Source organism: Garra rufa, chromosome 7 (genome assembly GCF_049309525.1).
Source record: "Garra rufa chromosome 7, GarRuf1.0, whole genome shotgun sequence".
Classification (NCBI taxonomy): domain Eukaryota; kingdom Metazoa; phylum Chordata; class Actinopteri; order Cypriniformes; family Cyprinidae; genus Garra; species Garra rufa.
The window spans coordinates 6,632,287-6,660,159 of record NC_133367.1 but is presented as its reverse complement, the minus strand read 5'-3'; the positions used below and the strand labels follow the sequence as shown (position 1 = coordinate 6,660,159).

The following is a 27,873-nucleotide window of genomic DNA, read 5'->3' as shown; positions in this document are numbered from 1 at the left end:
ACCTGTATGGATCACATTCACACATTTATCACACATTTCTTTCTCCTCATAGACACAGTAGTGAAGCTCTTCTGTGGATCCTCTCCTGATGTTCACTGCTCCTTTCATCAGGATCCAAAAACTAGGATAGACAGCATTTAGCATCTTTTGGTGAATCAATTATATTAGGGACTCTTGGCAAAGAATTTTAATCAACACTGTAAGGTGGAACAAAATAGAGAGAAAGAAAAATCAGTGTTCAGTGGAACAAATTTGCAAATCAGTTTCTACTTCAATTACAGTTTCTTTTAAAGTTAAAGCTAGATTTAAATGATCTTGCATAGATATTTCTAAAACAATATTTGTGTTTTAAATACATCTGAACATGATTTCCATTCATATGTTTGTCTGTTTGTGTGACTCCTGTTGAGACACTATAAAGAGAAACACACACTAATGAGTGAACGCCAAATATAATAAACCACAAGAACAAATACTAATGTGATTTTGCCTCAAAACTAAACCCTTTCAGTTAAATGTTCCACTAGTTAAAGCTGTTTTTCCTCTAGTTTCAACATTTGTATTGGTCTCAGTAAATAAGTGACAGTAAAGTAAGTGTAAAGTAATGTGACGTGTTGCTTGTCAAAGTAAAAACACACAAGAGACAGAGACATTGATCATGTGATGCTGGACGGCTGTGAGCTGAAGCTGGAATCTGCACTGATTTTACCAGCGTTTTCCTCCAATCTGACCAAATCTATTTCAAACTGGAATGATTCACTATTACTGATGGCATTAATAAAGCAGCTGTTATTGGAGAAAGCTCTGACAGTCTGCTTTTGTTCTCTTTCCTCCTTTGTGTTCAACATTTTGATCAACTTTACATTTCTTTCTGACACAAACCCTTTGAAATAAAGCTTGATGATCATTTGATCATCTCCTTTCACAAATATTTGTAAGTTAATATTTGTCCACATATCAGAGGTAATTGAAGATCTCTTTAATATCACAAAGTGAAGTTTACTCACAGTTTACAGTTTGAGTCTCGTAGCACATCAATGAGCCGCTGCTTTGAGTCTCCAATCATATTACCTCTCAGATCCAGCTCTTTTAGAAACTGCAGTGCTTTTGTGTTTGTCAAAGACTGAGTTAAAGAAGAAACATCTGTAATGCCACAGCCAAAAAGACTAGAAAGAGACAAACAGAGGAAGAGAAGATCATCTTACAAACAAATCATTAAGGAGAAGAATTTGACACAAATATAATGTGAACCCATGAACCCACTCATCATGAGATATTGAGTAGAAAGTGTTTAGGTTTAAACTGTTGAAGTGATTTTCATCATTTTGATTCTTGTATGTGAATGTTACTGACCTCAATCTCTCCAGTTTACAGTGTGAATCCTTCAGTACGTCACATAAGTGTTTCACTCCTGTGTTTCTGATTTGATTCCAGCTCAGGTCCAGTTCTCTCAGGTGTGATGGGTTTGATTTCAGAGCTGAAGTCAGGATGAGACACTGTTTCTCTGTAATACTGCAATAATACAGACTGAAGACAGAAAGAGAAAGAACAATGACTCAGATCTATGATGATCATCAGCAAATGCATATACACACCAGCAAAATCATGGAAACTCCTAATATATGAATGAACAAACCAAGACAGGAGTATTTGAGGACACTAGTTATAATCCAAGTCTGGACCCATCCTCAGTCGACAAATAATCAATCAATACATTAAATCAATATAGAAACAACAGTAAAATTAAATTAAATGGTCTAATTTCACATTTTTAATTAATGAAAATCATTAAATCAATCAAATCAAATAATTTTTAAAGAAATTTAAGAGTGTAGTTTACAATTTCTAACTATACAAATATACTAAATAATTTACGTTTCCCTTAATAAAAGATTTAGTGAAATATACCATTAGTCCAGTATAAATAACTAACTCTCAAAATCATCTCCTGACATCTTTTTTTTTTTTACTTTTGATTTGTTTCACAGCAAAGATGTCAAGAGTCCAGTGGTCCTAATCTAAACAGTGAACTTTAATCTGACTGTAACTGCTGTACAGTATAATGATACTAACTCTAGTTTCTCCAGCTTGAATTGTGGGTTCATCAGTAGATCACTGAGGTTTTTCACTCCAGAGTCTCCTAGTTTATTCCAGCTCAGGTTCAGTTCTCTCAGGTGTGATGGGTTTGATTTCAGAGCTGAAGTCACAGCAGAACAACCTTCATCTGTCATTTCACAGCATCTTAACCTACATTAACAGAAAGAGGGAGAGCAGAAAATAAGAAAATAAATTAAGTCACATAATTTATCATGAGCAAATAAAACAGAGGAAAAAAGATCAACTTGTTTATTTCAGCAGATTAGGGATTTCAGTTATTTTTCCCGAACCAATAAAACCAAAGCATGTTAACTGATCATTAACTGACAAACAACAAGACTGTGGTCAGCGCCGATAGCACACCGACATACAGCGCTGAATAACATCAGAAATACACAACTAGACAAAGTTTGTCAAGACAGTCTTTAAGTTGTTTTGAGAAAACCAGACCAGAAAGTTTGAAAGGTTTTAAAAAAGTTTTAAAAGTTTTAGAAGTTAAAGTTAAGAGTTTAAAACGGTTTTAAAAGTTTACGAAGTTTAAAAGTATAAAAAGTTTTAAAAGTTAAAAAGCAAGTTGCTAGTTTGATTTTACTTATTTTAGCATGATTATCAAGTAACTAGCATGTTTCTAGCATGTCAGTAGAATGTTGTTACAATTATTAGCATGTTACTAACATTGTGATTAGCAATGATTCTAGCATGACTAGCATGTTGTTCAAATGATTCACAAGTTGCTAACATGTTGCTACTATGATTAGCAATTAGTTATTAGCATGTTTCTAGTATGACTAGCATGTCACTAGCATGTTCCTAGCATGATTAGCAAGTTGCTAGCATGAGTTTGAATGAGTTTACTTAGCGTCTACATAGAAGGGCAGTTTGATTGAGTCTCAAAGGATTCTGGGAGGTTTGACAGCTGGAGTTTGAAAAGACCATTTCAAGGACGTAAACAATAACAAGCGCGTTGGAGCACTACTGCACTTGTCTGGTCCTGAACCATTTCCGGTAGCGCCATTTCTCTGATCTGTCAATACAAGAGCATACTTTTTAAATCTATTGAAAACGCTACTAATCGATGCTGCGTGTGTGTTCATGGGAGATTAAACTAAAAGCATTTCACAGTCTGGATGCGAATGGAAATGTTGCAAACATTTATTCATACAATGAATGACAGTCTGAAGCAGGACAGTGCAACTTACTTCATGTTTTGTCCCTAATATATCTGAGGAGGTTATTCGTGATTAATTAATTTGCATTGCTTGATCAGTCTGTATATCTATGCAAATATTCATATTTATTAGTACATTACTTTTCAAAATACATATCTTTTCAGTGCAATGCTAAATGTATGCTATTAAACTAAGCGCTCCATGCTGTTATTACTTATGTCATTGATTTCAAATGTGTTTAGTTTGGTCGGTTTGTTGCTGTGGAACAGTGTAAGAAGAGGGTATGAATGCTCTGAGTGGTCATGTGATCACAAATAAACAAGATCAATGCAATTCAGTGCTGGCTACTGTGTTTTGAATAAACCTGTATAACTGCAGATTAATAAATGCACACACAAACACTACAGTATATACAGTATTTATGTATCTATGTATGTTTTTATGCACGTGTTTACTGTACACACAGACAAACACACATATATACATATTATATATGATGCTAATTCAGCTTTGCATCACATAATTTTTATTTTATAAAAAATAGTTTTTATATGTATTTTTGCTCAAATAAATGCAGGCTTGATGAAAATAAGAGACTTCTTTCAAAAACATAATTTTTTTTTTTTTGACCAGTACTGTATATAAACAAAAAACATTCTCTCACTTTCAACTGTTTTTATTTCCAACACATGTACTGATATGTAAATATTTGTATGAACATAAAATGCTTCAACAAATGAAACAACTACAACATCTGAACTGAAATGGAGTAATGAGTCTCTGGACAAAGAAGGAACAAATATCCAAAGCAGCAGTCAGTATCTGGCCATCAGTAGCTTTAAGTACTACACTGAAGATCATCCTCAAGTCTGGGTTGATATGGTCATGTCTGGTGTGGCACTGCAGGATGATCAGCTGTCCTTGGGTGTCTTACATTACAGATGATGGCTAAGGATAAAAGTAGAAAAACTATTAATATACGACGTTCGAGTTTACTTTCATGTTACTCACTACATTTGTCAACTTACAAGATAACTAGACGACTAATATGAACTTAGTTATAGCCCACATGACACTTAGCAATAAAACAGAAATAAAAACTTGCTTTTTTTCTACACACAAATCGAAATGCTAGGTGCAAAAGTAAACAATGACAAAATGCTACTTTAAATTATGCAGCATCATACTTGAAGAGTTAACGTAAAGAAATACATATAATCAAATGAATTAAAAACGACATTTACTTGCCTGAATCGAAATGTGCACTGATTATCCTAGAGTTGTTAATCCAGCCTTCTCCTTCACTGCTGTAACTCGGGGACGTTTCTCGGGAATCTACCGTTAAACACGTCTCAGAATCGTAGTTCAGTCCCAGAGGGAGCACCCAACCACCGAACGAAAGGGTCTGATTTGAAATTAAACATTTAAGCAGGAGGATTGTATAAAAATGATCACAATCCCACTGTGCAACAAGCGCCTCCCGCCATTGTTTTGAATGCACTCGATCACTAAAACATCCTAGAACCAAAGACATCACTTCCTTAAGCTGCCGAATAGCTCTTGAAATGGTCGATAGTGTTGTGTCATTTGAATATTTCGTCAATGTAAGTCTATGAGATTTTCATTATTTATAGGAAAATCGTAATTCCGATCAGTTTGAAAAGATCCAGCAGCTAGAGTCAGATCAGTCTGAAGATCTGGACTGAGTTTGGAGTTTGTAGAGTTAAAACTCTAGGAGCAGCAGTCAGACATTTGAGTCTCAGAAGAAGAAGAATACGTTTAAATAGCATTTCACCCTGCTGAAAAAACCAGCATATGCTGGTTAGGTATGTTTTGGTGCTGGGATGCTGGTCCTTAGCTGGTTTATGCCGGTCCTTTGCTGGTTTTTGCTGGTCATGTTGCTGGTTAATGCTGGTCCTTTGCTGGTTTATGCTGGTCCTTGACCAGCAACATGACCAGCATAAACCAGCAAAGGACCAGCATTAACCAGCAAAGGACCAGTAATTGGGCTTTTTCAAGCCAACTTAATAAATAAATATGTGAAATATATTTAACAAAACAAAATGAAAAAAACTGTCTGATAAGTTTTGTCTCATTTTTGTGACGCGCTCCACAAATAAGTTGATGGAAAGCGAGACGACAGAAAGCACATCCCGTTTGTCTTCTTTGTTTTACAAAAGCACAATGCTTTATTTTTGTTGTGATTGGACACAAATAAAAGTAAACCCTTTACAGTTTCAAATGATGCCTTCCTCTTCTCTGTATTACCATAAATGAGGTGTTTGAGTTGTTTCTGCTGTTATAAGGAAATAATTGAAGTGATGGCGCTGGTGCCTCATGCACACACACAGCAGATCAGTTCTAGCATTTCTAACTCCACATTGCAGCTGTTCATCATCAAAATAAAATACAGTCAAACACATCAAATATTGACACTGCTTTATTTAAATAGTCCGTAGTTCAATCTGTGCTGTTCAGTGTGAGCACCGTACCGCTGTGCTGTTATGACAAACACATTATTGCTCATGTGAAGAATGACCTTTACATCCATATTGAACATGAGTGAAGGACAAAGACTAGTTTACATCAGAAATAAGAGTTTAGCACACAAATACATTGTGAAGATGAGAGTTTTTGGGTTGGTGTCAAATCAGAGAGGTAGACTACATGAGCCCAACAACAGTTTCTGTTTCTATTTCACTTTCAATTCATTCATTTTGGCTCGACGCTTAACTACTTATATTTTTCATTCTTGTTCTGTTCTGAATGGAGTTAAATTGAAAGGATTTGTTGTGGAGTAAGGGGGACTAAAATAGACTATAGCTATGTTTATAGTGCTTATAATTTTTGCAAACATTTCACTTTATTTACCGCTATATAAATATTTCAAAATGCATTTATAAAATGTGACTTGTATGTGACTTATCTGTTTTTATTCTCTCTGTCTTTCAAAAACTAAATTTTATATTTTAACTATGCAGCAGAAGTTAAAAAAATTACTTGTAAAAAAATAAAATAATAAAGTACAAATATAATGTGAAGTCAAGCTCATCATGAGATATTGAGTCTAAAGTGTTTTGGTTTAAACTGTTGAAGTGATTTTCATCATTTTGATTCTTGTATGTGAATGTTACTGACCTCAATCTCTCCAGTTTACAGTGTGAATCCTTCAGTACGTCACATAAGTCATTCACTCCTGTGTTTGTGATTTGATTCACACTCAGGTCCAGTTCTCTCAGGTGTGATGGGTTTGATTTCAGAGCTGAAGTCAGGATGAGACACTGTTTCTCTGTAATCCTGCATCTATACAGACTGAAGACAGAAAGAGAAAGAACAATATCTCAGATCTATGATGATCATCAGCAAATGCTATACAGTCATTAATAAACCAGAAAAATCATGAAATCTTAATGAAATGAAACAAACCACTGTGTTTTGCAAACTTTTTTTGACAAATAAATGGTGATATTTGTGTCCAGGTAACATGGAGAAAGACTACACATTGTTCATTTAAATATACTACAAACTACACAAAAGTTATAAAGGAATGCAATTGTTGAAAATCAGCAAAATTACCCATTAAGACGTGAGCTACTTTTCCAAGTTATGAAACTTCACTTGATAACATTAACTATATTAGTTAACATGAACTAATGATCAGGCACGCGCAGAGGGGGGGCGGAGGGTGCTCGAGCACCCGCCCCTTTTGCTCAGATGCCCAAAGTGCCCTTCTGACAAAGGTCTGCTTTTTTTTTTTTTTATGTAATGCAGGGCTCGCAAAATCAATAGCCCGACGTCCCGGTGCTATTGTGTTTTCCAGTCAGGCTACCAGAATGTTTGACCGGCTGCCCGACGGACCATCGTAAAGTAGAGGGCACCTGCAGGTCCTTAAAAACTCCTCAATTTAGTTGCATCAAATTTAAGGCCATAAAAAGTTTTAAATATGTTAAATAGTATAAGAAAATACTTAATTATAATTTAAGAGGTCTAAGTTGGGGACGGAAAGACGAGAATCGTGATAGGGCTGGATTAATCTTCGAAAGGCAACGATTTCATTGAATAATTATGCACGCTGTAGATTTCAAAGTCAAAACGCGGCACTGATGTCTTTATATGAATGTATCTGAAGGGAACCGACTGTCCTCAGAAACATGTCGTTGTCATTTTAATTTATTGCCTGATAAACAGCATTAATGCTGATTTGTATACAGCCTTTTCTAGGGAAACCTTATTATTTCAGCGCTCTTAAAGCGCCCCCTTGTGACAGAGAGTGACTTTTTCTTTTCCACATTTTTTCAGCTCTTTATGGTCAAATTATTGCAATTATCGACCTACGTTGTTATGAAGCAAACACAGTTGTGTGAAAGAACTTAATGTGCCTTCTAAAAATCTAAACAATTAAGACTAATTAAGTACTATTTATGTTTTAAATAAATATAATAAATGATAAACTCGATTTCTCCCTTTTAATGGTATAAAGGCTGAAATTCCATTGTATATGATATTTTGTTTTGTTTTGTGTGAAGCTGTATCTGAATTATAAATCATGCCATTTTATGCCTTAATATTCTACCGTACATTGTCAAACCCTACTCATACTGTTCATTTTACTTCTGCGGCTCTTAAAAAGGGTCACAAATTGCCTTAAATTGATATTTAAAATATTTTAAATAGTGAAATAAAATTCCTTCCTTAATAGGTTTGTTTTATTTCTATACTCTGCAGTAAAGCCTGTTGTCTACAATCTTACAATACAATACATCTGGGGCCACATATAGTTTCAATAGTGACCACTCAGAGTTTAATATAACAGCTGTTCTTTATTATTGTGTTTAACAGAGAGAAGAAAATCTTTAGGTTTGACAATTTAATACACAACAATTTCTAATCAAAATAAATAGGTCCAAGGAAAATATTTTTTTATCTTTTAAACATTAAAATGGTCTTTTATGTTCCGTTTCTTTCTCAAAACTGCTTCACAGCATTGGCTGCTAGAGGCCACTATAATAATACATATACGTGACCCTGGTCCACAAAACCAGTCTTAAGTAGCACAGGAATATTTGTAGCAATAGCCAAAAATACATTGATTTTTTTTTCTTTTATGGCAAAAATCATTAGGATATTAAGTAAAGGTCATGTTCCATGAAGATATTTTTTAATTTCCTACCATAAATATACCATAAACTAGTAATATGCATTGCTGAGAACTTCATTTGGACAACTTTTAAGGCGATTTTCTCAATATTTAGATTGTTTTGCACCCTCAGCTTCCAGGTTTTCAAATAGTTGTATCACAGACAAACATTATCCTATAACAAACCATACATCAATGAAAAGCTTATTTACTCAATTTTGAAAAAAAACAAAATACACTTATGCCTGGTTTTGTGGTCCATGGTCACATATCAGCAAGGAATGTGTCACAATATACAGTACAGTATTGCTGTACTGATGTTTTGAGGACAGCCCTATTTATGGAGACCCTTTTATAGTGAAAAAAATATTATTCAGTTGTTTGAGTCCTGAAACGCAATTAAAACTTCAAATAATGCATAATTTGTTTCTTATTAATGACATTGTTACTTGTTACATAAGTAACTGGATGCCTACAATGAGGTGATGGACCCGAGAGGCTCTTTAATGCCTTGTTTCAGATGCCCTTTTTATACTTTGAGCACCTGCCCCTTTAAAGGTCTCTGCACGGCCCTGCTAATGATGAACAACTAGCATTTAATAACGTTAATGTAAGTTTCAACATTTACTAATAGTTTAAAATTCAAAAGTTTTCTGTTAATTAGTAAATACACTGTGACATAAACAATGATTTATTACATAAACTAACATGAACATATTAATAAATGCTGTCAAAATATATTTAATAGCTAATGTTAACTAATGAAATTGTTACTGTCTACTATTGTCATAAATCACTTTAGTCTCACAGATCAATGTTCAAACATACTGTAGACTAAACAATTACAAGTCAACAACAAAGACAGTTTGCTTATAAAATATTATACTTTGCACATGTGTTTATTTAATGAATAAATGTATTTCCTTAAACTGAAGACATTCAAATAAGTTTTAAAAGGGCAGTTGATTTGCTTTAGTGCTGCACTGATCAGGACATTTGAGGCAGATACTGATCACTGTTTCTTAAAATGCTCAATTTACAGTATATGCTGCACCAAAATTAGACATTTTATATTTTGTCGAACACAAACTCTAAATTAAAAGCAGTTATGAAAACAAAGTTGTCAAAACAAAAACAAAAAACTACAACTTACTAAACACAGAGTACTCCATTAAAAATAATAATAATAATAATAATAATAATAATAATAATAATAATAATAAAAACGTATATATAATATAAAAAATACACAATAGCAATAATTTTATAAATCCAAACATTTTGTGAAAAAAATTATTTTGTGGGGAACAAATAAAAGTGCAGCACAAAAACTGGTAAAATGTTACTCATTGCTATTTGCATTGTGGTTATAAAAAGGCATTTTTGAAAAACAATATATTTCTACATAAATATAAATACTATAAAATTGAAAGTTCTTTTTTTAATGAGGCAGCAACATATGATAGACAGAACAAAACAAATACAGTGCAGCACTAAACGTTTACAGTATTCGCATCTGATGTGCAAAATGATGCGCTTGAAGCAACACAGAGTCACAGCAGGCAACTCTTCACATTAAAAAGTAACAGTTTATTAAGCCTTTTCTTTTAACAATTTCAGTTAATGTGCATCTTAAAAATGTATATTTATAGTCTTTGCTAGCTGTGTTTTGTTCTAACAGACATCTGGAAACATGATTTAGAAACAACAACAGAAACAGCCATATATATGTAAAATCATAGACATTTATCTACAAATAAAGTATAATAATGGGAACACTGAATGATCTTGGAGAGAGTTTTATCAAGCTGACTGTTGTAACTGAACCTGATCAGAGTTTGAATTGAACAGAGAATGACTGACAGACGCAGCAGAGAAAAGAGTTTACATTAACTTTATTGTAAGGGCTTAAATATTCATCTGTGTCTCACATTAAGCTCGAATAGCTTCAGAAAACTTGGAACATTGTGTTTGTATGCCTTTTGTGTGGCTTAACAGTAAGACAGAACAGTTCACACAATACAGGATTTAGATCAGCCCTGTCTGACCATTACACCCGATCCAGCAAGAAATAGAAGTATCTTCACATTAGTGGCTCTTTGTGATGCTGAGAAAAACTGCTCTGACTCAAACTAATGAGGAAATATGATCAACTACAATAACAGTACTATTAAAAGTAATGTAAGATTTGAACTAAAGCAGCAATACTCACATCAGTGTGTTGAGTTGACAGTGTTTATCCTCCAGTAGAGCAGAGATCTGATTCACGCGTGTGTCTCCTAGTTCATGTTTACTCAGATTCAGCTCTCTCAGGAGTAACGGGTTTTTACCCATAATTCTAGTCACATACTGACAGCCTTCATCTGCAGCAGGACCCAAAAACCTGCGGAAGAGAAGATGAAGCAAGCAATATTAATTTAGTTCCATTGCATTACAAATACATGCAATACAAAAAAATAAAAAATAAAAACGCTAAAACAAGATCTAGTAACTGCAAACCTTTTCTTTAAACATTTAAATACACAAATACATAAATATTTGAAAATGAAGTCTGTTCAGTTTACATATACAGAGTGTGCAATCACAGTTTTTCTCAATTGCTAAAACACTAAAATCCATTGGCTGAACAAAGTTCTCAGTTGCCTGACCTCATTTAGCTAATTGCACAGTCTGTTGTCAATACATTAAACCATTTCACATGTTAAAACACAATTTTCAGATCACACTTAGACTTTTCAGCAAAACTCTAAACACATTCTCATTCTCAAAACACATTATGCACTCTAATACACATATCATCCATACTGCTAAACACAAGTGGCAACAATCAAATACAAATAGAGAACTAATGTCATTGGTTAAACACAACCACTCAAAATTGATGTTAACTTTTTCAAATGATGTGACACAACCAATATAAGCCAGTTCAGGTTGGAACAGATTGTTGAAGATGAGAAGGACAACGTCTGAGAATGGATAGAAGAAACAATGTGAGAGGACGAGGACGAGTGCTTATGCGAGGTGGGTGACGAGGAAGAGGAGGAGAAGGGCAAGAAAGAGGAGGAAGAGGAAGAGGAGGAGGTCAAGAAAGAGGAGGAAGAGGGCAAGAAAGAGGAGGAGGAGGAAGAGGGCAAGAATGAGAAAGAAGAGATGGAAGAGGAAGAGGAGGAGGGCAAGAAAGATTGTATTTGTATAGGTGAGGAATCATGTCAGGGCTGGATACAGCAAACAAGAAGCTTCTTCCCCCATTGCCTCAGGAAGGACAACATTGCTTGTGATGTTGGCAAAGTGCTCTGGCCTGACTCAGCCCAAACACAAGAGGAAGCACATTGATCACATGTTTACTCCTTTGATTTTTGTCTCTTGTATACTGTAGTACAGTGCATTGTAGGCTGTATACTGCCCAATGAACAAATTGTATGGGCCTGAACTTTGAGATTAAAAATTTACTTCTCCCTGAGAACTATATGTTTTGAACAATGACTTTTCTGTTTTTTGTTTTATGGTTTACTGACTGATAGTGTATATCATTTTGCTCACTTTGTTTATGATTTGAGAGCAGTGCTTGATTTTGAACACAGGTAAAACTGTTTTGAGGCAAAAAGTTCCATTTTGCAAGAGGAGTAAGAGGTTTTGTAAATGGAGCTTGAAGATGAGGTTTTGTGTTTAATGGTTTCAGAAAATGGAGCAAGGTTTCAGAAATTGTGTTTTAAAAAGCCTCAAGATCTTTCAGAAGGAGTGAGAAATATCAGCTCAGAGAAAACTAGCTAGTGGATCTGAATGTTTTTGCACCAAGGGTCTGCGAGTAACACATTTTTAATTATCTGTATGTATGTGCTGTACATGTGGCAGAATTGACAATAAAGCAGACTTTGACTTTGATCATCAGTTCAACAAAACCCACAGCATCTAATATGATCATCATTCTGATGAAACATTGTCCAGATTATTATATAGCTAAAAACATAAATAAATTACCCATTAATTTATGTACCATTATTTGGTCACGTCTCACCTCAGTGTCTTGAGTTGACAGTTTGGATCCTGTAGTAAATGATTGAGCTCCTTCACTCCTGATTGTCCAGGATCATTTCCTGTGAGATCCAGCTCTATCAGGTGTGAAGGGTTTGATCTCAGAGCTGAAGCCAGAGCTTTATAACCTTCTTCAGTGATACTGCAGTTTGAAAGCCTAGAACCAGAATGAAAATGTCACATTCAGATGATTAATCAGTTATTCTAGAAATGACCTAAACTATGTGCAAATGTCTTATGCCACTAGTATTTTCACCAGATAAAAAATGGTTTAAAGTCAGTTATTTCTATCTTTTGCTGTAGTGTGTCAGTAGGAAATATCTGTTTACATTACAGTTAACATTCATGTTGCCATAATAAACCAGTTAATAATAAACCAGTGAGATTTTTGTTTGCACAAGGCAGAGGCGGACAGTAGTGAAGTAAATGTACTCTGCTATAGAAGTACTTTTCACGTTTCTGTACTTTATTAGAGTGTTTTTCTTTAGAAAACTTTACTTCAAAATATTCCAAAGCATAATATTGTACTATTTGCTGCACTATTTTTCATATTAAATATAATTTAATACTTAATTACATTAGAAATGTATTACTTTCCTACTTTTACTCAAGTAATAGTAATTTAAATATTTACTTGAGTACAAGTACTACATTTTTAATGTTCTTAATTCAGGAAATAGTAGTATCTTCACATTAGTGGCTCTTTGTGATGCTGAGAAAAACTGCTCTGACTCAAACTAATGAGGAAATATGATCAACTACAATAACAGTACTATTAAAAGTAATGTAAGATTTGAACTAAAGCAGCAATACTCACATTAGTGTGTTGAGTTGACAGTGTTTATCCTCCAGTAGAGCAGAGATCTGATTCACTCGTGTGTCTCCTAGTTCATGTTTACTCAGATTCAGCTCTCTCAGGAGTAACAGGTTTTTACCCACAATTCCAGTCACATACTGACAGCCTTCATCTGCAGCAGGACCCAAAAACCTGCAGAAAACAAGATGAAGCAAGCAATATTAATTTAGTTCTGATTTAAAGGTCCATTGCATTACAAATACATTCAATAAAAAAAAAAAAAAATAATAATTCTAAAACAAGATCTAGTAACTGCAAAACTTTTCTTTAAACATTTAAATACACAAATACATAAATATTTGAAAATGAAGTCTGTTCAGTTTACATATACAGAGTGTGCAATCACAGTTTTTCTCAATTGCTAAAACACTAAAACCCATTGGCTGAACAAAGTTCTCAGTTGCCTGACCTCATTTAGCTAATTGCACAGTCTGTTGTCAATAAAATTAACCATTTCACATGTTAAAACACACTTTTCAGATCACACTTAGACTTTTCAGCAAAACTCTAAACACATTCTCATTCTCAAAACACATTATGCACTCTAATACACATATCATCCATACTGGTAAACACGAGTGGCAACAATCAAATACAAATAGAGAACTAATGTCATTGGTTAAACACAACCACTCAAAATTGATGTTAACTTTTTCAAATGATGTGACACAACCAATATAAGCCAGTTCAGGTTGTAACAGATTGTTGAAGAAGGGAAGGAGAAAGTCTGAGAATGGATAGAAGAAACAATGTGAGAGGAGGAGGACGAGTGCTTATGCGAGGTGGGTGACGAGGAAGAGGAGGAGAAGGGCAAGAAAGAGGAAGAGGAGATGGTAGAGGAAGAGGAGGAGGAGGGTAAGAAAGATTGTATTTGTATAGGTGAGGAATCATGTCAGGGCTGGATACAGCACACAAGAGGCTTCTTCCCCTGTTGCCTCAGGAAGGACAACATTGCTTGTGATGTTGGCAAAGTGCTCTGGCCTGACTCAGCCCAAACACAAGAGGAAGCACATTGATCACACGTTTACTCCTTTGTCTCCTTTTTGTCTCTTGTATACTGTAGTACAGTGCATTGTAGGCTGTATACTGCCCAATGAACAAATTGTATGGGCCTGAACTTTGAGATTAAAATGTACTTCTACCTGAGAATTATATGTTTTGAATAATGTCTTTTCTGTTTTTTGTTTTATGGTTTACTGACTGCTTGATAGTGTATATCATTTTGCTCACTTTGTTTATGATTTGAGTGCAGTGCTTGATTTTGAACACAGGTAAAACTGTTTTGAGGCAAAAAGTTCCATTTTGCAAGAGGAGTAAGAGGTTTTGTAAATGGTGCTTGAAGATGAGGTTTTGTGTTTAATGGTTTCAGAAAATGGAGCAAGGTTTCAGAAATTGTGTTTAAGCAAATTGAGAAAAACTGTAAAGGCCTCAAGTTCTTTCAGAAGGAGTGAGAAACATCAGCACAGAGAAAACTGGCTTGTGAAACTGAATGTTTTTGCACCAAGGGTCTGTGAGTAATGCATTTTTAATCCTCAGTATGTATGTATGTATGTGCTGTACATGTGGCAGAATTCACAATAAAGCAGACTTTGACTTTGATCATCAGTTCAACAAAACCCACAGCATCTGATATGATCAGTCTGATGAAACACATTGTCCAGATTGTCCAGATTATTGTATAGCTAAAAACAAAAATAAATTACCCATTTATTTCTGTACCATTATTTGGTCACGTCTCACCTCAGTGTCTTGAGTTGACAGTTTGGATCCTGTAGTAAATGATTGAGCTCCTTCACTCCTGATTGTCCAGGATCATTTCCTGTGAGATCCAGCTCTATCAGGTGTGAAGGGTTTGATCTCAGAGCTGAAGCCAGAGCTTTATAACCTTCTTCAGTGATACTGCAGTTTGAAAGCCTAGAACCAGAATAAAAATGTCACATTCAGGTGATTAATCAGTTATTCTAGAAATGACCTAAACTATGTGCAAATGTCTTATGCCACTAGTATTTTCACCAGATAAAAAATGGTTTAAAGTCAGTTATTTCTATCTTTTGCTGTAGTGTGTCAGTAGGAAATATCAGTTTACATTACAGTTAACATTAATGTTGCCATTAATTTTAATAATAAACCAGTGAGATTTTTGTTTGCACAAGGCATAGGCGGACAGTAGTGAAGTAAAAGTACACTGCTATAGAAGTACTTTTCACGTTTCTGTACTTTATTAGAGTGCTTTTCTTTAGAAAACTTTACTTCAAAATATTCCAAAGCATAATATTGTACTATTTGCTGCACTATTTTTCATATTAAATATAATTTAATACTTAATTACATTAGAAATCTATTACTTTCCTACTTTTACTCAAGTAAAGATAATTTAAATATTTACTTGAGTACAAGTAAGTACTACATTTTTAATGTTCTTAAGTATTAAGGGTAAAACTAACAACAACTTTTATTTACGAAATATAGTGCAATAAAAAGTGTAAAAGTAAAACTATGCTTTGGAATGTAGTGAAGTAAATTTTTCCAAAGAAAAAGTAAATTGAAATAGAATCTGTAGTAAGCTTGAGTAAATCAAAAATACTTCACTACTGTCCGCCTCTGGCACAAGGAGTCTGACAACAGCCAGTGCTCCACACAGAGATCTAATCTCATCATCATCAGTCCGTCTGGAATGACATGAAGAAACAGAACAAACTGAGACCGACTGACTAAAGGCCTTTTCACACTGAATGCAAACATTTGGCACAATGACCCTTTTGAATTGAAACAATAGATCCCTATGGAGCTATTAACACCAGACGCAATCATTCACAAGGAACCTCTCAAATGTTATCACAAGAACATGATGATGGTTTAAATGAGTTTTTAAGCCAAAAAAAAACACTTAAAAACATTTTCAAATTTAGCTTGATGCTAATCGTGCTTCTATTATATTTTAAGATGTATTATTAACCCTCTGGGGTCGACGGCCACCAACCTTCTTTTTTTTTTTGATCAGGGCAAAAGACACTAAAAATACTCTGTCGGTTTCAGTCATACAAATTAGAGCGATACATCATTGGAAATGGTTAAGTGTGTACTTTTATTTGTGCACACTCACAAGAGCAAAAGAACGCTGTGATTTTTTTAGAATAAAGAAAAAAACTGTGATTTCTCTGTTTTCTCTGTCTCCGCGAACTGCTTTTAGAAATGTGTCACTTAAATCATTCAAACTCAGTGAATACTCGCCACACAAACAGAAGAGTGGTATCTACAGAAAGCTTGATATGTATGCTTTTAAAACAAAGTATGTTTTATCGAAAACAAATATATAGTATCCTGAATATATACTATAATATATAATCATTATAGATGGTTTGTGTTTCTGCTGTGGAACCAAACTTTATTTATCTCAGTTTAATGCTGTATATTGAGCAGCAGATGATGTTAAATCCATATACGATAGACATATCTGAGGACAAATGCACTGAATTAGCAGAAAGTGGTCAAATTGAAAGCACCACTCGTTGGAAAGTTGCCTCGCTTTTTCGCATCGCACTCAGTATGAAACAGCCGTGACAGTGTGTAAGGTTACCTTTCCTATAGAACAGGTCTATACCTTATTCCTTTATTAAAATGAGACAATGCAGATGAATAGGGTAAAAAAAACAACTAATAGTTATCACCTCACTTCACCTCATCAAGTTGATTGAATACATTGATAATTGCAAACATTTTTTTGTATTGCAAGTTTTCTAAAATTTTTAATATTTAATACAATATGGGGTAATTTGAATACATTTCTAGTACAAAAATCTAAGCACTGGATAAAGTCAGTGACATATTAGAGTCAAATGTGTCTCATTTTCTCACGCCACATTTAAAAAAAAAAGTTTTTATTTGGGAAATAAATGGTATAAAATCCAGCAAATTATATGAACAAATCCCACTGTAAAAACCTTCAGGGTATAGACAGGAATAAAACTGTAAAATCTAGTGTGTGTAAGTGTTCCTGAAGTGGAGATTTATGGCTCAGTGTAGACGAAAAACTAATTTAGACAAAAAAAGCCTTTAAAAATATGTATTGTAATTGAAATCTATTGACACAAATAAAGTGCTTCAAAATAAAGACTTAAGTGTTTTTTGGATGGTTTCTTTCCACTAGCCTGAGAAAACACAAAAATCCCCAAATCTCAAATTTGACAGGTGTACGAAAACAAATTTATTTTTGCCTGCAGTGTCTCTCTCCTTGATCACATCAAATAGCCCTATGTTATTTATTTTATTTACACAAAAGTATGTCATTTCTGTCTTTACATGGTCGTGCATTTACAATTCTCCTCTGTATTACGGATGGAGGAGTTAAGCCTCGATGCACACACACACACGACAAACCAAATTAGAAAAAGAGCACAATGGCAGGTGTATATATAAAAAGTATCTCTATGTACAACACACAGACTTGTTCATTATCTAAATCTGGTTTTCACCTTATGTTTTTGTTGAGCTCAATTTTGGTCTTTTGTCACACAACTTACCTCAGTATCTCCAAATGACAATTCATATTTTCCAGTCCAGTGCAGAGCAGCTTCACTCCTGAATCCTGCAGATTATTATTGCTCATGTTCAGCTCTTTCAGACTGGTATCTGATCCAAGAACTGTAGCCAGAGCTGAACAGCTCTTGTCTGTTAAGCCACAATCATTTAACCTACGACGGAAATAAGATTACAGAATCATTAGATTAAATAAATTTGCTAAATACAAATAATAAATAATAACAGTTAATCTACAGCTTTAATTACACTGAAATATACATTTAAAAGTGTTAGTTCCATGGTTTCAAGGAAAAGCATTACTAAGTGAATTCTGATTAAACACTTAATCATTCCGATCATGTGCTCAACACTGGCTGTAAAACATGATGTAAAAACACAATGCTCTTTACAGTGTGCTCACAAAAATATGCACAAAATTGTTGGAAAGCAGCTGTCTATCAGCGGGTACCACACTGACCTAGTATTTGGTACTACTGGTACTACAGAAAGGCTGGAATTAAACATTAAAATGAATAACAATCAATAGGTAGCTGATTATCTGTTGACATTCACTGCACACATCTGAGTGGACATTTGATGGATTAACCATCATCATTTAAAATACTTTTCTCAAATGTCAAACCTCAGCATCCCTGAACAAAGCACTTTCTGCTACTAACCAGAGCATGTGAGTGAAAAGGAGCGGTGTGACACGCATCTTAATATTCCGCCCTGTGTGTTTGCACTCCGCTCAGTAGGGCTGTACGATATATCGAATAATTATCCTTATCGTAATAACAGTATACGAGATATTGGTATCACAGAGAGTTGCGATAAATGACATTTAATTGGTTTCATTTTTTTACAAAACTTTTCACAGACTGCTGATGCAGTGACAGGTTCGCTGTTCTCTCCAACATTACAACCATTTAAACTTAATATGTATAATATTATCTTTAATGAAGATGTGAGATATTAGCCGTCAATCACTCTGTCACTGACACTGCGCTCCGCTGAACAAGAAACCGGACGTTTTTTTTTCTTTTTTCTCTCAACTAACCTCTGTTCCGGATCTGCCCAAACTCAATATAGGCTACTGTACAACGTGGCATACATTCACATCAAATGATAACTCAGCGGCAGCTCCACTGGGGACACGCTTTTCAAAATCTCGTTTCTCGTTAAAACGAAACCAAAAGTTAACAAGAAATTCAAATACAATTTTAATACCGCACGACGTTTAAGCCCCGTTCACACTGGCAGCGACTTCTGTCGCTGCATATCGCCAGAGGCTGGCGATGAGGTCGCTAGTGGGCGTTGTCATTACTGGTTGCTTAACGTCATTGTTGATGGCAAATTAGGTTTCTTGCCGCCAAATACAAACACTTGAGGCAAAAGACTGAATATAATATAAATATACACTGAATCCATGCATACAAACAAATATGAATGAGAATGAGAGAGTACTTTTTCCATTACATGCGTTTATCTACGGCAAAAATGAAAACGCTGTTCCATCTGGATCACATGAGCACTATTTTCTTCTTTCCTATTGGCTGTCGCTCCCAAAAGTCGTTCTTCATTTGCATGAAGTTGAGAGATTCTGAACTTTGTCGAGTCGCTGGACACGCCCACATCCGGTCGCCAGCGGTTGCTCATGGCTACATAAAATATCTATGCTGTCATTAGTAAGTGGGCTATAATAAGTTGTGTGGTTGTTTATAACTCTGTATCATGCTTAAAAAATTCGGTCTCTATTTGAACTTTGAATGTTGAAAGAGTAGCCTACTTTGATTATGGTTGCATTTATTGTCTACACTAATAAGAAAGAACTGTGTCCTTTATTTTTTTGCTATTTAACTGTAGATTCTTTAAAAATGCAGTGGTTGTCTCTAATTTAAATGGCTGTACCTATAATAGAGAAAATAAACATCTTGTTTATGTACTCATATTACTATTCATTCTTGTCCCTTGCTTAGGGCGTAAAATAAATACATAAAAAAGGCTTTCAGAATCAGCCCATTTTCTTGTAAAACATCTGCAATCAGAATCGACCATGAAGAATCAAGATCTGTTTTTTTTTTTTTTTTTTTTGATGCTCCTAACATTTTGAAGTTCAATAGTAAACGTTTAGTTTAATAGTATTTTTTTTATTATTTAATTTGTTTAATAATATTTATTTCTATTAAAAACAGAAAACAAACAGGCAAGGAAATATTTTGTTAAAAAGATGCTCTTGTGTATGTTACTTGTAAATAAAAAGTAATGTTTGTAAGCAATTCATTTTGTGTTTGAAGGTCTATGGTAACAGCAAACCAGAAATCAGAATATCTGCCGAGGTTTCAAGTAATTCATAGTGTTTTAAAGTCTTAGTGTTTGCAACTTACTTGACATAGTTTTTTTTTTTAGCCTAAATTAGATTTACAGGATTTTAGAATTTAGGCTACTTTTAGTAAGACTAGACAAACTATTGCTTATTCCACAGTAGGGATGTTCATTTCGGTTATTTTCGATGCTTGTTAACCGATTATTAACCGTTAAGATTATTTTAAATTAGAACGTAATTAAATGAGAAAGGATAAGTGTCTGTGATCACACAATTAAGCAATGCTAACTTCACAATAAAGACTTTTTATTATCATAATAAAATATGAGTGAGGTTGCCAGGTTCATATAATACATATTTTGTTGGCATTCAAATACATCTTAAAACACGGAAACATTTGGATTTGTGTTGAATGAGAGACCCAACATTATAGTTTCAGTTTCGCTTTAGCCTACATGAATTGGTTTTGGCTTGTAGTTTATTTAGCCTAGCTTATATTTTTCATTCTTATTCTTTTCTGAATACTGTTAAATTGAAAGGATTTGTTGTGGTGTGAGGGGAACAACAATAGCCTACCCATTCTTAAAGTTTTTGAAGCATTTAACTTCTGCATTAGGCCTACTTTAATAATAAAATGTGACTTCGAGGCCTACAAGATTTATATTTATTTTATCACAAAAATGCTATTTTATATCAATTTAACCATGCAGAAAATATTATTTTTATATTTTTATAAATGACTGAAACATTGCTAAGTGTATTAAGCGAGTGTAATCTTCAGAAAGGCGCTCTCCACTCCAAAGGAAATTAGACTGCTCCACTCCTGCTCGCAGGGTTCTTACACCTTTTCCAAATTAAAATTCAAGCACTTTTCAAGCACTTTCAAAGTGCATTTTCAAGATTTTCCAGCACTCTGGTAAATTACATGTTCACATACATGAGTTCATTTTAAATCAGATGTTATTGTGCTAATAAAAAACAACTGTATGGATTGCATATAACATTGCCTAATATAAATAGCCAACATACAGTATACAAATTATATAATTTAAAATATTTAATTCATATAATTTACAGAGTATCTGCAGTATTTAAAAAATAATAATTTAAAGGCTTTTTAAGACCTGCACAAATAAAATGAACACAGTATGTGTCACATCCATGTTCCGTGTTTTCCCCCTAGCCTTAGTTCCTGTGTTTCCTTATATGGTCAGTTTCCTGTTCTTGTTATGTTAATTGATTATTCCTCACACCTGTGTTTGATTATTAGTCATCTGTGTCACCTGTGTTTGTAATAGTCTCACCCTTTATAAGTCATTTGTTTCTCAGTTTTCTTTGTGTCGTCTTACAGTTAGTTTGCTGATGTTTGTTTGGTTTCCTTGTCTATCACTTGGAAATAAATACGTTCTTTGGATTTACTCCTGGCTCTTGGACTTTCACAATGGCTCCGTGTCACCCAGCAACCCTGACAGAAGACGACACTCTAAAAATGATGGCTGAGGAAAGGCTATGGAACTTGCGGCAGGGCGGGCGAGAGTTGGAACGGTATGTGGTGGATTTCATTGAGCTATACCATCAGGTGAGCTGGCCCGACACCTGTATCGGCATTGTGTTTCTGTTGGGGCTGGACCAAGATATGATTCGTTGCGATCTCTCTGTTCATGATTTCCCGATTGGTCAATATCATTCTTTCTTTAAACTGCTCTAATTTTGAGGTAGAACAAATAGAGAATGTCAGTCCGATACATTGTCCAGTTCCCTCAGAAGCACGCCACATCGCGTCAGCTCACCCGAAGCCAAGAACCTCCACATATCGATCCAACATCTCAGACCGCCTGCCACGCCCTGAACACCCCGAAGTCCTCCTAAGCTCCATAGTTGCCCTCAGTCCTGTACCTCCGGCGGCCGCCCAGCGTGCAAGCCCAATGGCTGCAACGCCCAAGTCTGCACGTGAGTTGGCCACCGTTCTTGATTTCCCGGCCGAGATGGCCGCAGTTCCTGTTTTCCCGGCCAAGATGGCCGATGTTCCTGATTCTCTGGTCAAGAGGGGTGCGATTAACATTATGGACATGGCACTCCCTCTGGAGTTCTCCGCACCCATCCTCTCTGCAGAGCCTCCGCTGGTCCTGTCCAGCTATCCAAAGCCTTCGCTGGTCCCGTCCAGCCTTCCAGAGCCTCCGCTGGTCCCATCCAGCCGTCCAGAGCCTCCGCTGGTCCCATCCAGCCGTCCAGAGCCTCCGCTGGTCCCATCCAGCCGTCCAGAGCCTCCGCTGGTCCCATCCAGCCGTCCAGAGCCTCCGCTGGACCCGTCCAGCCTTCCAGAGACTTCGCTGGTCCCATCCAGCCTTCCAGAGCCTCCGCTGGTCCTGTCCAGCTATCCAGAGCCTTCGCTGGTCCTGTCCAGCCTTCCAGAGCCTCCGCTGGGCCTTTCCAGCAGTCCAGAGCCTCGGCTGGTCCCATCCAGCCGTTCAGAGCCTTTGCTGGTCCCGTCCAGCCGTCCAGAGCCTCCACTGGTCCCATCCAGCCGTCCAGAGCCTCCGCTGGTCCCATCCAGCCGTCCAGAGCCTCCGCTGGACCCGTCCAGCCTTCCAGAGACTTCGCTGGTCCCGTCCAGCCTTCCAGAGCCTCCGCTGGTCCTGTCCAGCTATCCAGAGCCTTCGCTGGTCCTGTCCAGCCTTCCAGAGCCTCCGCTGGGCCTTTCCAGCAGTCCAGAGCCTCGGCTGGTCCCGTCCAGCCGTTCAGAGCCTTTGCTGGTCCCGTCCAGCCTTCCAGAGCCTCCGCTGGTCCATTCCAGCCGTCCAGAGCATCAGCCTCCAGGGTGCCCACCCTCCCTCCCCAGTAGTATTATCACGGCGCGAGACGCGCCTACCGGGAGATTTTCACAAAAACAAAACATCTTATACAATGGCATTTCAGCCTTTATAACTTCAAAAGGTATAAATCAAGTATATAATTTATAATATTTATTTAAAACATAAATATTACCGTCTTAATTGTTTAGGTTTTTAGAAAGCACATACCTTCTTTCACATTTACAACACTAATGTGTTTGCTGCATAAAAACATGGGTCAATATTTGTAATAATCTGACTAAACATCTTAAAATTCGCAAATTCATTCTGTCACAAGGTGACGCGGTAGGAGCGCTGAAATATTACCGTTTTCCTAGTTACGGCTGTACACAAAGCAGTATTGAGCATTAAGCATTCTGAGGACAGTCGTTAACGTCAGATACATTCATATAAAGACATCCTTGCCGCGTTTTGACTTTGAAACGTACAGCGTGCATATATATTCAATGACGTCTTTGCCTTTTGAAGTTTTATCCAGCCCTATCGCGATTCTAGTATTTCTGTTCCCAACTCTTAAACTTATAATTAAGCCTTTACTTATACTATTTAATATATTTAAAACTTTTTATAGCCTTAAATTTGATACAACTAAATTGAGGTGTTTTAAGGACCCACAGGAGCCCTCTACTTTAAAATAGTCCAGTGAAACATTTTGGTAGCCCGACTAGAAAACACAACAGCCCCGAGACATCGGGCTGGCGATTTTGTGAGCCCCAAATTCTCGTTTTAAACATAATTCGTATTTGACGTTTTCAAGCCATCATGGACTGAGTAATAGGTTCCCGGTATATTTTATCTGCTGTTCTGTTCCATCAGCATAACAAAAAAATAACTATTTAATATGAAAGCGAATTAATATGAAATTGATGCAACTGCATATTCAAGCACTTTCAAGCACTTCATCCAAAATCCAAACATTTTTCAAACCTTGAAAACACAACATTAAAATGTATACATTTTATAATTTAACAAGATTTTCATGATAGTATACACTGTGTGCATAATTATTAGGCACGCTGATATTGTGGTCATATTTTTTTTCCAAGCACATTTGACCAATTCCAAACCAGATCAATCTTAATAACTACTATTCATTTCATATTTAATTATTTATAAGTGAAATACAATTGTCCATGAAGGCTGGAAGTGAAAAACTCCTCATATTCAGGTGTGCAGAATTATTAGGCACATTTTCTTTTACAGATAAAATGAGCCAAAAAAAAGAGATTTACTTCAGACTGAAAAATCAAAAACTATTAAATGCCCATGAGAAGGATGCAATACTAATGCAATACTGGAATTTGCAAAGTTAAGGCATGACCACCGGACAAACGCTTGTTGCGTCTGCATTGTCAGAAAAATAGGTGGAGGAGAAAAGATGCATGGTAATTGCAAAGATTTACGATGAAGAATTAGTTATGAAACCATCGAACCATTTAGTCTCCAGTGCCACCTTTTTCCAGAACTGCAACCTACCTTGAGTCTCCAGAAGTGCAATGTGTCAGGTTCTCAGAGACTTTGCTTGGGCGAAAAAAAAAACTAAAAAATGACTCAATTAATAAGAATAACATTCTGAAGTGTTGTGAAAAACATGGAGACTGTTTTTTTTATAGGCTTTATAGACAGATGAGTTGAGAGTGGCTCTTAAAGGACCAGCACCTCATCCTCTTTCAGCACCTTTCAAAAATATATTTTCCAGAATCTGGCAGTAAGCTTTAACCCTTGTGCATTCAAAAAAATAAATAAAAAAAAGTTACACATAGGTGCAAAATGGACAAAAAATGTCCATGTCCAAAAACTGCCATAAAAATGTGATTTATTAATATCTTTTTCCACTTTCACTGATGTCAATTTTTTTTAACCAGCATCTGTTCTATCCATAGATACCAAACATTCATTAATTTTCAGAATTTTAACCCTTTAAATTCTGGTTTGTTTACATAATGCCACAGGTGTTTTTTTTTTAAAAAATGAAAAATAGTAGTTGATTTCCATATATTAAATGATAAGCAGAATTTTTTTTCTTTACTTATTAGCTTCTTGGGTGTGTCAATGAAGAACAACAACATTAATTTTGAGGCATTTATATTTTTTATGTAGTGTCAGATTTAAAAAAAACACTTAGGGCCATAATGGACAAAAATATCCATGTCAAAGAACTGTCATAGAAATGTTATATATATTAATATATTTTTTCTACTTTCACTGACTGTTGTTTTTCATCAGCATCTCTTCCATTCATAATTACCAAACATCAATTCATTTTCAGAATTGTAATGCTTTAAAAGCTGGTTTCTTTCCATAATGCTGTCTGTCAGTGGGCAATACTAGCTCCAGAGATTCCTCTGCTGAGTAACGCAAGCAATGAAATGACCAAGCCCTCAAGCACTATAGGTTTTGCTTTGTGAACACCTGTCTGGGCTGTGCGAACACTCAAACTTTGTATAAAATCTACCAGACTACACAATCAGCGTTTTCTTGTGGTGAAAACAAAAACAATCTGTTTAAGGGCTTCTGAACTTCTACATCAAATTCAAGCTCACATTTTATCTCTGTACAAAAACAATAACAAATGAAAAAGTGCAATCAAGGAATAAGATGTGTGTTTGGGTGAAAAAGAAAAGTCTTCAACGCTTATTAACCTTCTTTGACCTTATTCCTAGTTTTCACATGGCCCTATGACCCTGCCAAGGGTGAGACTCATATACAAGGAGTGGGATTTTTGATTGCCAGTACAATATCATTTCTTTCAAACATATTACACCCATAAAAAATTTAGTAAACACATGCAAACCACACTCTGACATCCTTACCAACATACCCACACAATTTTAGCTGCATTATTTTTCCAATTGACTCTATAATAGGCTATAATATGCATAAGCAGGAAACACAAAAAGGGAGTATTTCTTTCATATGCCAAATTTGAAAAAAAATTGCACAATCTAGTAAAAAATGGTAAAAATTTAAAATTTGAAGCCTTTCCGATAGAATGAATTCCTATTAGCAAATGTTGCATAATTTTATAGTCAAATGGCCCTGGGTTAAAAAAAATGCAGTTTTAATGGGTTTCAATGTGGACATTTTTGTCCTTAAGGTCCTGAGTGTAAGTATTTTTTGCACTGAGGGTAAAATCGATTTTTTGAAGGAAATGAGGGTGAAATATTAAAATTTCAATAAAAATACACACCTGAGCCACGATTTATGCAGTTGGCATTAACACAGACACACTTAAAACAAAAAACAAAACTGAACATGCAACATTTTTTTTCTGCCTAATAATTATGCACACAGTGTATATTTCTCTTATTTCCCACGCATTTTCCAGGACTAAAGAAAATCAGTAATTATTTTTAAGAATAATTTTTCAGGTTTTCCAGGATGCATGGGAGCCCTAGATAAAAGATGAAAGCAAAAAATGCTTATTTTGCTGTGTCAACAGACCCTGTAAGAGTCGCCGATCTGACTGGAGTGACAAACCAAGGAGGAATCGAAGAAAAAGATCCAGATGTCCATTATCACTCTCTAGTGCCTTGTCCACTGTAGTCTTGAGCAAATCAATCATGGTTTCACTTTTGAAAAGAAATATACTTTTCTTTTTTATGTTTAAATGTGCATAAAGAGCTGCAATAAACTCTTGAATGCTCAAGTGAACAAAGCAGTACATGGTACCAAGAACAATCCCAGTTTCCTCCTTAAAGATCTGGGTACACATGCCTGAATACACTGATGCCTTATAGACGTCAATACCACAGGCTTCCAGATCTCTGTCATAAAAGATCACATTGTTTCTTTCCAGCTGATGAAATGCCAGTTTCCCCAGTGAAAAGATGGCATCTTTATCCCAGGAAACATCTGGTGTATATTCTCCATCATACTTTCGTCTGCTCTGCTGGATCTGAAATCTGAGAAAGTGTGTGTACATTTGTGTCAGAGTCTTGGGAGTGTCTTCAGTATTTGACTCCTGCAGTGTTTTGGAGACATCATCAGCCTGATTGTGTTTCACATTATTTCTTTTCTCCTCTAAAATGTTCTGGAGAACAGTGGCTGAAATCCAGCAGAAGACTGGGATGTGGCACATGATAAAGAGACTCTTTGATTGTTTAACATGATCAATGATTTCTTTGGCCAGATTCTCCTGTGTGACTCTTTTTCTGAAGTACTCCTCCTTTTGTGCATCATTGAATCCTCGTATCTCTGTCAGCCGGTCGATACAGTCAGGAGGAATCTTACTGGCAGCTGCTGGTCTGGTGGTGATCCAGATGAGAGCAGAAGGAAGCAGATTTCCCTTGATGAGGTTTGTCAGGAGAACATCCAGAGAGACTGGTGAAGTTACATCATTCAACGTCTCATTATCCTTAAAGTTAACAGGAAGTCGACATTCATCCAGTCCATCAAGAATGAACAGTACTTTTTGGTTCCTTCTTGTAAGGTTCAGATTTTTTGACTCTGGAAAAAACTGAGTTATAAGGTCCATCAAACTTAGTTTTTCTTTCTCCTTTAAGTTCATCTCTCTGAATGGAAGAGGAAATATGAAGCTGATATCCTGATTTTCTTTTCCTTCGGCCCAATCCAGAACAAACTTTTGCACAGAGACTGATTTTCCGATGCCAGCAACTCCTTTTGTCAGTACAGTTCTGATCTGCTTGTCTTGTTCAGGTGCTTCAAACAAATTTGTGCACTCAACCTGTATTTCTTTTGATTCATGACGTCTGGAAGCAACTTCAATCTGTCTTACCTCATGTTCAGTATTGACCTGTTCACTACAACCCTGAGTGATATAGAGATCTGTGTAGATGTTATTCAGAAGTGTAGAGTCACCTTGCTTTGCAATTCCTTCAAGCACACATTGATATTTCTTCTTTAGGCTACATTTTAACTGATGA

At 35.7% G+C, this 27,873-nt stretch overlaps 1 protein-coding gene across 1 annotated transcript; it reads right to left on the bottom strand.

The window, feature by feature from the left end:
- Window positions 1-46: 46 nt before the first annotated feature.
- Window positions 47-27,068, bottom strand: LOC141337879 (uncharacterized). Its single transcript, XM_073843457.1, is given in 10 exon segments — window positions 47-121; window positions 1,004-1,166; window positions 1,354-1,527; window positions 2,074-2,247; window positions 6,405-6,578; window positions 10,616-10,786; window positions 15,032-15,205; window positions 17,812-17,982; window positions 21,926-22,064; window positions 26,738-27,068. Coding segments are annotated over 10 exon segments (1,746 nt in total).
- Between the last annotated feature and the right edge of the window lie 805 nt (window positions 27,069-27,873).